Here is a 10,663-nt window from a genome sequence, read left to right on the forward strand (position 1 = left end):
TTAAACTCTACGACTACCGTTTTTACACTATTTATCAGAACAAATAACAATATATTCATTAAAAAAAGTAATTTAAAGTGTATAATGTATTGTATTTTCGATTGTTTTTTATTATTATTGTAAATATTTTACAGCTTTTTATTCTGTTTTCTCACCTATTTTGTATATTGCTGAATCAAAGACCTTGCACAAATATTCTTAGTTGTGCTTTTATAAGCTTTTAGATGAAAATACTTTAGAACAAAAATAATAATAATAATGCAATCTACCTTGACTGAGATGTCCCGGTCTGTGTGTGGCCTCTTCTCCTCCTTCTCTCTCACCTGGAACTGGAAACTTGGTTGATGTTGACGGCTCCTCTGAAGAAACTCACCCAGGGTGGAGGTGATGAAAGCAGCAGCAGCAGCATTAGCGTTAGCATTAGCATTAGCAGCAACAGTGCTACACACACATCATCCACACCGAGGCTCCAGGCTGCAGCCATAACACTCTTGTCCACACCTGAACTCGATGGGTCGAGGTATTCCAGCATGTGCTCATTGTGCTGGTGTCTGGCGCCCTCTAGTGCCATTCCTGCGTCATGCAACATCAACCGGAGGCGGAAACGGACAGAGCTAACAACAGCCAAAACACAACAGTGAAGCTAAGCTAGCCGTTCAGAACCGAAGTGGAAGGTTTTCACCTATATTTTTTTTTGCAATAAAAGGAAAATATCCCATTAGATAAGACATTGATGTCATATTGTGGAACCCAAAACGGCGGGTGAGTGCTTCAAACCGGGCTGTTGTCTTATTTATCTGCAATACTTTATTCACGCGAGTCGTCGTCTAGACTCTTTCAGTTAGCCACTCGCTAGCTTACGTTAACCTGTTAATGTAATCATGGCGGACTGTTGTTGCACTGCTGCATGCACTGGTTAATGCTAGTTCACTCCTTTGCCATTTTATATATGTAATTGTGTAATGTTATTGGTCTCAGTAAACCCAATAAATATAAGGAAAAACAAGTGACACATTGAGGTCCAGAATCACGTCCCCTATCTAAATCACATCCACAGCCATTGTCAGTGACAGGTGGTTATTAGTAAGTTCAACGTTAACGTTAGTTCGTGAGCTCACAGTCATTTTCAGTGTCTTTTTTTTTTCAACTTTATTGTAATTACTAATCTCTCTGTTGTTCTAGCCGCCGCAGCAAATGGGACCAGCCCGGTCCTGGTCCTGGTCCTGGTGGGATGGGGGAGGCTGAAGCTGCACCCACTGGGGCTCTGGATGCTGCTGCTGCTGTGGCTGCCAAGATTAATGCCATGTTAGTAGCCAAGGGCAAACTAAAGCCTTCGCAGATCGGAACCCCTGGACCCCCTGACAAGGTAAATAACAACATAAGATCAGTGGCTGGTTGTTCTCATGGAGGGATGTTGTTAAAACGCATTACATAAGTTGCATGACTTAGGGATGTCACATTCCACAATCTCATAGGATACGATAATTACTGTAACAAGCACATGGTACGGTATTTATTGCAATATTGTGACAATAATATAGCTCTGGATAGTTTATGCAGTCCACCTATCTGCGGTGAATGCAGTCTCTGTGTAAGTTTCAAATATGTCTCTTTGTATAAAGTTGGTAACGAGTATGTTATCCTTTGGTTTTAGCATGCTCAGTAAATAAAACGACTGTAGTTTGTTTTGTTTTTGTTATATATGGACCAATAAACCTTGTGAACTCTTCCTCGGCAGTGGTGCTGTGATGAGTGATAATATAAAGTGCCACATAATGATTATGTGGTAGACATGTCTGACAGTGTCTGCACATCATTTTTGTTAGTTAATCAGAAAGGATTCCACACATCAGATTAAAATGCCACTGTAGCTTCCACAATCTTTGTGTCTCTCTCCTACATACATGCGCTTTTCTCTAATGCTGCTTACAAAAACACCCACCATATTTATTCCACTGGATCTGTAGAGGCTAACTTCCCTCTATGGGAAGTGAGCAGTTTACAAAGTGACACAAACTTCAATCTCTCCAGATTAAATATTTCATTGTTATATTGCGGTACATAAACCTCTCTGTGTGGTGTTGTGCATGTGCACATTGTTCACCCACATTTGAGTGGTCACATGTACTCTCATGTGGGTGAAGCTCCAGGGTCTTCAATGACGCATGTTTCATTTCTTGGCTCTTGACTCAGGCTGTGGGAGTTGGAAAACCTCCAGTGCCAACAAAAGCCAAAGATGACCTGGTGGTAGCTGAGGTTGAAATCAACGACGTCCCGATTACCTGTCGAAATCTCCTGACACGAGGGCAAACTCAGGATGAGGTCGGCCGCAATATTTCCAATCTCATCTTTCAGAGTTGATAAGATCGACCTGTGGTTTAATTATTGATTGATTTTGCAGATTAGTAAAGTTAGCGGTGCTGCGGTTTCAACCAGAGGGCGTTATATGGCAGCAGAGGAGAAAGGCAAAGCTCTACCAGGGTGACTTCTCTTACTCTTTTTAGCAGCTAATCATAAAAAATGTTGCTTGCTGTTGATAATGTGATAATGATGACCTTGTTTCTGCCCTCTCATTGCAGAGATAGACCTCTGTATCTACATGTCCAAGGACAGACGAGAGACCTTGTTGACAGTCAGTATTATGTCAAAATTATCTTTCATTAATAATGAATGTAAGTCTTGATAAGGTCTGTAATTAGACAAAATATTGTTGTCTTTTGTACTCCAGGGGCAGTTAACAGAATCAAGGAAATAATCACCAATGGTGTGGTCAAGGCTGCAACTGCCTCATCATCATCTTCATCCTTCTCCCCCAGTGGAGCTTCAGTCACAGTTTACCACCAACATAACCCACCTCCACCCTCACTGCCCCCCATGACCCACCACAAACCACACTTTCAGTCTGGGGTAAGAAAGCTCCCGAGTTTTACTATTCATGAAATAAGATAAGGAAAATCTTAGTTCCTCAGAATTTTTTATACTTGTTTTCTTTCATAATTACTAACAGAGCAGACGAGGTCCACAGTTATTCTGCATATGGAAAGCTGTGATAACATGTATTATGCATTGTTGTATTTATATCCTTATGTTATCTCTCTGTCTCAGATGCATTATGTTCAAGACAAAGTCTTTGTGGGACTGGAGCATGCTATCCCAGGGTTTGTGGTTAAAGAGCGAGTAGAGGGCCACGGTTGTTCATACCTGCAGCACATTCAGGCTGAGACTGGGGCCAAAGTCTTCCTCAGAGGAAAAGGATCAGGTTGCTTAGAACCTGCCTCTGGACGGGAGGCCTTTGAACCCATGTACATATATATCAGGTTAGTGTTCATATCAATGAGGGCATCTTATAAACCTGCTTGAACACTAATACAAGCTAGCCACACACTTGCAACTAAACTCCACATTGTGACGTCTACAGTGCTAAATTTAAAATGTTTCCTTTCCAGTCATCCGAAACCAGAAGGACTTGCAGCAGCAAAAACTTTGTGTGAGAATCTTCTTCAGACGGTGAGTAATGTACTGTTAAACCAACGCCTGTTATATTCAAGCTTTTGTCAAATGAGTTCACACAATGGTGACTAAGTCTTATCCACTCCTCAAGACTATCTGTGTTTCCCAGTATAGCACTTTAGATCTTGTGTTGCCTGGCAAAGTCTGTGTTGATGTGCACAGGAAGTTATTATTTTTTTATGTCAAGAATGATGGCGTATATGCCGATAGTAAAGCAAGACAACTGCAGACTGGCTGGAGTATGACTGACAACGCAAAGAAGTGAATTCTACTGCTCAAACAACCCAGTCATTCAGTAGTTTGTCGGGATAAAAAACCTCTTGCATCTGTACTGCCAGTGTAAATGCTCCCTCTGTCAGGTCTGATAGTATTGCTGGTGGCTTGTTTTCAAATGAAGGTCAGAGCATACAAGTAATGTTATACTGTTTCTGTTCATGAAGGCCAAAATCGAGATAAATAATAGCAACAACAAAAACATCTCGAGAAGTTACACGCTGTAGCTTAAACCACCAGCCATATCTGTGCTTTCTAATTTCAACTTGTATTTGCTTGTATGTTGTATGCTGCCATTGTTGTTAAATTAGGATTAAACTCAACATTTTCTTTTATCTGCAGGTGCATGCAGAGTATTCTTGTTTCCTCAGTCAAATGAGCACAATGATGCCAACACAACAAGGTACACACACAGCGGATTTTCTTTGTTTTCTATGTATCTCTTGAGTTTTGATTTTATAAGTGTGACTGTATAAGTCATAGTGCCTGATCATCCCTCCACCCCTCCACTTCCAGGCTTTGGACAGCCTCCAATGGTGAATGGGATACCTCCTCAGCCTCCTTACTACCCCCCTCCAGGATACCAGCCAGGATACCCCATGCCTGTACCTCCACCTCAGCCCCAGCCCCAGCCCCTTCCCCCTCCTTACACTGCCCCCCCTCCTATACCTCCTGTTGCAGTCACAGGTGTGCCTCCCCAATATCAACTCCTACCAGCCCCTGGTCCAGGCCCATGCCACGCTCCAGCTCCCATTCTGGCTCCTGTTCCAGCTCCCGTTCCATGCACTATGCCTCAGGTAGGAAACTCATTCAGGCATTTCCTGAAATTATAAAGATGGAATCATCGTTTTTTGTTTTTTTTATTGTTGCCAAATACATTTTCAGGTCTACTTTATGAAACAATAAATGATACTTGCGCTATTTCCTTTACTTGTTTTTTGCAGACTCTTCCTTCTCTACCTTTTCCTCTTTCTGCTGCAGCGCCACCCAAAGCTCCATCTCCTGCCTCTACACTCAACCCACCGCAGAAAAGACGCTTCACAGAAGAGGTACCAGACGAGAGGGACAGCGGTCTACTTGGATACCAGGTGTTTTAACCACTCACCCACTTAATGCGCATCATTCTACTGTGTTTTTAATTTATTTTTTGTCAACCTTGATTATCTTTTTCCTCGTCGTGTAGCCTCTGTTTTTTCCTTGTATTTGCATAGTTTTATTTCTAACCTGAGAGCTGTTTGTATCAAGTCTGCCAGTTATGTGTCGTTCCTTGTTGTTTGTTTTAGATAGCATGGCCTCCTGTTTTGTGTTGCTTCTCGTGTTACTGTGCATTTGTGTCTTTTTACTGGTAATATTGAGTTACAGAAAACACAAACTGTTTCTGATAAGCTTTAAGTATTTGTCACAGTGGATGGGAGAAATGTTCATTCTTGTGGTAAGCTATACTTTGCATCGACAACGTCTGTTTCACGTTAGTGCCAAGTTTGTTCTCTAATTAACAGTTTAAAAAGTGTCAGGACAGGGTTTAGTAGAGCATCTCTGCTAATCGCGCCTGTGTGTTTTTCTGCTCATAGCATGGACCCATTCATATGACTAATTTAGGTGCAGGCTTCTCAGTGGGCAGCCCTGAGACTACAGGACCCCTACCACAGAGTTCCTCTGGTCTGCCAAGTGAGAGGGACAGGTACTCAAAGATTCGTTATACTTGTCACTTATATTGAAAATTCAACAGCACATAGGACACTTAACATGGGTAATTCACACCATCTGTTTTGCTGTTATCCAGTCGGCAGCTAATGCCTCCACCACATATGCCCGTGAATGGAGTTAGACCCAAGATGGAGGACAGAAGGCCACCCCAAGGCCTCATGGGTAAGGGCATCATCCTGTGGACTGATTTATCATAGATCAAATCCACAGTTCCTCACTGTGGACTCTGCTCTCCTTATAAAAGCTCAGCCTGGATCTATTCACACAGCCTAAATGTAGAGCTACACAGTGTACGATATAAATCACCAGTTTTTTTTTCTATGGGCTCTAGCATGGTGGAGTGAGAACTGTGTGATTAGTAGCTTTTATTTTTACTTTTTGTTGCCCCAGTCGCCGCCATGTTTCAGTTAGCTCACTACTCCGTTTTTCCAACTACAGGGCGCGCTCTGTGTGCGTCATTATGCTGCTGCTGCCACCACCCAGGGTTAAAAGATACCAGCGGTAGTCATCAGTTCGTTAGAAAAGTATAGAAGTGCACTTCATTTTGATTGTGCCAATAAATGCTGCTGTTGGCAATCATTAAAAGATAAATTTTAAGCTTTTATCACATACTTCGGCTGTTGTGCTTCTTACAGCTCTTACAGGACTCTGGCGCAGTGATTAGAAATCTCCAGATAGTGAGGTGTAGCTATGAGTCGACATTATTAGTGCGTCCGTTTCTAAGTCGAATTCACCTGACCGTCCCATTCTGATGACATCATCAGTCTGGAGTGACTGACCATAGTTTGTTTGCTTTCCTCACTAACAAGAATCTCTCCTGTTTTTGTGTTTTTCTCTTTTTCTCTGTGTTTTTCTTCTCTTCCATGTGTCTCTGGGGCGATGCTGGATACTGTTGGGGTGGGGGCACGACTCGTCCTGTGACACTGTCCTGCCACTCGATTGGATGGCCCTAACAATGTCGCTCCCCACCAACCAATGGCTGCTTTCGAATGGCCGCCCCTTCCACTACACTGCTGACAAACTATCATTTAAATCTATTAACAATTTGTTTCTCCCTAAATGTGTTTGAATGTCTTATTGGAAACTTGCTGCTGCTGTTTGTTTTTCTCTCCCCATATTTCTCTCTCTCCCCCCCCCCCCCCCAAATGTTTTTTCCCCTCTTCTGCTCTTCCTCGTCCTTTCAGAGCCTGCAGTGAAAAGGTTGAAAACAGGTTTGGTAGCATACTCCGGAGACTCCTCTGATGAAGAGGAAGACCACTCCTCGTCCAAAGCCTCAGGGCCAGGTAACCCCGGGGCAGTTCCCCCTACCTCCTCCTCCTCAGGCTGGACACAGGGCTATCGCTGCCCTCCTCCACCGCCCCCCCGTGCTAAAACACAGCCACAGCAGCAGTCGATGCCTTTCTGGATGGCACCGTGAAACAGAAAAACTCTTACCTCTCTCAATGCTTTCTACAGAGTCTTACAGGATGTTCACCTCAACGCTTCATGTTCGGTGGATGACGTTTTATAGCTTCTGTTGGTTTCAGTATTATTTTAGATCTTGGGTCTAAATGGACATTATAATGTTTTGCAAACCTGTTTGTTTCTGTGCACACATCATAGTTGGAAGAGGAACATTTTTCAGGACTGATACTCCAAACTATTTTGTGGATGTATAGAAAGATCAGATGAGTGGTGCTTTGCCTCTACACATTTGAATGGAATGATTATCCATGCCAAGTGTCTTTGTTAGAACATTAGAATTCACATGGAGTTCACATGGCAATGATGTTTAACATCACTGTCCACTTTAAACCCTAACTTCCTACTTTTTTTCCCCTTCCCTGTCCAAGTCAGTGACACCATTACCCTTTCCTATATCGTTCTTTAGTACAGATCATGTTGGACTCTATGTTGGAAAACCTGATGGAATTTATTTCATGCTTTTATGAAATAAAGTTAATTTATTGCCAGGTTTAAATTTGTGCTTTACTTCTTGTTTTTGTTCCCCTCATTGAAGTTTGTAGCATCATTGGGTGAAGGGATGATTTTGAAACCAAGCAACTCACGTTTGCAAATTACCCGTCAACAGATTAACCTTCCAAAATACTGTAAACTACATTAAGTGACCATCTGACTGCTGAATTAATTACACGATAGACAACTAATACAAGGATGATAACTGAAAATCTGTTCACAACGGTGTCATGTACAATAATTATACTGCATCATGCTGTCCCTGACCTGCTCTGCAGGGGGTGCACTGTCCACAGCTCTCATGTTTGCAAAACTCAACTAACTGTGCAAAGGCCCAAATCACATCAGTCTGAAGAAGAAAAGAAAAATGTAACAAACCCTATGAATTCTGATCACAACAAACTAAAGGTGCAGCACATGTATTATTCAGAAAATATTCACTGATCCAGTTAGTACAGGGTATCCGCGGAGTCTTAAATCCAATAATTAAATTTGTATTTAAGGCCTTAAAATGTCTTAAATACTCCTAAAATCTCATAAAAGGTCTTAAATACAATTTTGAAAGGTCTTAAAAATCTATTAACGTTACTTTTATTTAAAATGTATTTAAAAATGCATAAACTTCAGTCTCGCTTTGAAATGTTTGTATTTTTGAGGATGCGATAACAGAACTACAACACGGAACTAAAGTAGGCCACCTGTGCTGCCCGGTGACAATTTATTGAGCACCACTAATACCGCCACGGTGTGTTACAGCTCAGCATAGCAGCGGAGAAACCTTAATGAAAGCCCACAGCTAAGCAGAATTGCTAGTTCAACGATTTGTGGCTCCAATTTTCCTTCATGTATTTGTACTTTTTTGCCAGTATGGATTTGAAATGGGTCTTAAATTGTATTCATTATGGTCTTAAAAAAAGTCTTAAATTTGACTTGTTGAAACCTGCAGAGACCCTGTGGTAGTTTCCTATAATGGCTGCGGCTCCCAGAGCAATTTCTGCTTGGACTAGGTCATCAAAATCTATCAGGACATTATCACACACACATTCCAAGGAATGATGGAAGTGGGAGAATCTCCTGGGATCACTCCTAATAGATTGTCCCAGGCAACTCTCACTCCTCCTGCACTAATCGGACAAGGGGAAGGAGGACATCAATTCAACATCTCATGAAGTAAACCAACATCAACACAGAGGAGGACTGTAAACACACACACACACACACACACACACCTGCGTGTCTCGATTACCTCCCTCAGAGGAATAGCTCCGCTGTGCATGGTGTGTGTGTGTGTGTGTGTGTGTGTTCACGTGACCGGAGATGTTGAAATAGCTCGGTCCCAGAGTTCCTTGCCCTCCCAAAGCTGGAAAACCAGGCTCCAGCTCAGCGACCAGATCATAGGTGCTACAGCAACTGTCTCCACATTGGAAACCATTGTTGGGCACATAAACACCCCTTAAGAGAGATGGAGCAGCAGTCTATAATCACCAAAGTACTATAGTTACAATTTAATCCTATACCATTACTAAAAAACTGTAATGGGACTTAAGTGCAGTGCTATGACAACAAATAATGCACAGAGGTCTGAGAAACGGAGAAAACAACAGTGAAACATTCTTTGTGTTCAAATAAATTCTATGTTGAATCAGTCTGAAGTTAAGGCAGCTGATAATCTTGGGCTTTGTTGTACACGTTTTCCTTATCTACTCAAAATTAGTAGAATATATTTTAAAGTGAACTCGACGTAAAATGACTTACCTTGAAATTGCTAGTTAAAATAATCTATATAAGTATGTGCATGTTTGACAAGATAAAGCAAGTTTAAACAGCAAATGTAAACAAGTTAAACAACTTGGTAATCTTCTCTACTCGCGTTTTCAAGGCAGCAAATTCGCTTTTGTTTCCAAATTCAACCATCTTGAACTTAACTTAAAAATTCCCTAGCCCATAAATAACAGCTGTAGGAAAGTGGATGATGGAGAGTGTGGAGCTTTTACCTCAACTCCGTCTGCAGGGAATGGAGACTTGAGTCGAGGTTTCCCTTCTTTGCCTGTGAGGGACTCGACGAGGACGTCTTGTCCCCACAGAGAGACTTGATGAGGACGTCTTCTCCCTGCAGATGTGGGCTCCAGCTCCCTGCATTACAAACAAGTCAAAGTCACAACCAGAGCCACTGGCGTTGTTCCATATGAGCCCTGCTTGTTATGCTTCAACGATCGCCGTCTGAAGCAAATACATATCATGGCATATGCATATGACAATATAACCTGCAATCCTGTTTTTTATACCAGTAAATCAGAGACCAGCAGACAGCTGTATATCAGCTAATGAGGGTCTTCCAGTTTAAACATGTACCAGTACCTTCCCCTCATCAGCATTCATCACCAAATACTTAAGTCTAGAAAACAGAGAGGAAAGAAACAGTATGTGTATAGGTCTATTAAAGGCATTGTCCAGGTTTTTATTTTGTAAATTGAATGATATATGGAAACTGTTGGCTCTGACTTCTGATGCTCCCTGTCACTGATAACATGGCTGCCAGTGGGGACACAAGGAAAATACAGATTTTAGCCACTTAAAAGTATTGTCTGGTAAAATGTTTGTTTGTTGAAGTCTAAGACATCAGAGAAACGTGTTTGCTGCTTATTTGTCTTCGTGGATAAACAGCCATTTTTCTACTGGTAACTTAAAGGTGCCATATGTAAGAATGTGGCCAAAAACAGTTACTACATTCAAATTCAAAAATACCGAGGTCTTTTAGGTTTCGTTTTTCTGACGTAACTGGCAACCCGTGGTTGCGCGGTAGCTGAGACTCTACCGACTGCAATGATTGGTAGACGGCGGTAGGTGGCGCCACATGCCAAAACATGATTTGCGATATTTTTTTAATGCAAATATTTTGTCTGTACTGTTGTTGTTGGTGAGTTCAGTTTGTTATATGAACATTATTCCTGAGTCTCTGTGACATATTAGGAGGATTTTATGGCCAGTTGCTTTAGATTTATTACAAAATGCACCTTTAAGTTTGTAAACCACTCAGGTGACGCCACCAGTGCGTTATATAATGTCTTATTTTGTAATTTTTGGGGTTTACAATTCATTGGATTTACCTTAGTGACACAAACTTACCATATAAAATGCCTGTGTCTCTACAACACGTGTCAAACTCAAGGCCCGGGGGCCAGATGTGGCCCGCCACGTCATTTTATGTGGCCCGCGA

General features: G+C 41.8%; 1 protein-coding gene across 1 annotated transcript; it reads left to right on the plus strand.

Annotated features, from left to right (window-relative positions):
* The first annotated feature begins 642 nt into the window (after positions 1-642).
* On the plus strand, positions 643-7,418 carry khdc4 (KH domain containing 4, pre-mRNA splicing factor). The gene is made up of 14 exons (XM_083889454.1): positions 643-762; positions 1,183-1,366; positions 2,194-2,322; positions 2,402-2,481; positions 2,580-2,632; positions 2,729-2,907; positions 3,106-3,317; positions 3,447-3,507; positions 4,126-4,186; positions 4,300-4,580; positions 4,728-4,871; positions 5,355-5,464; positions 5,567-5,652; positions 6,675-7,418. Exons 1-14 carry the CDS (start codon positions 734-736, stop codon positions 6,905-6,907), a joined length of 1,842 nt encoding a protein of 613 aa, XP_083745580.1. The 5' UTR covers positions 643-733; the 3' UTR covers positions 6,908-7,418.
* The last annotated feature ends 3,245 nt before the right edge of the window (positions 7,419-10,663 follow it).

This window comes from Microchirus variegatus (genome assembly GCF_963457635.1).
Source record: "Microchirus variegatus genome assembly, chromosome: 1".
In the NCBI taxonomy this organism is placed as follows: Eukaryota; Metazoa; Chordata; class Actinopteri; order Pleuronectiformes; family Soleidae; genus Microchirus; species Microchirus variegatus.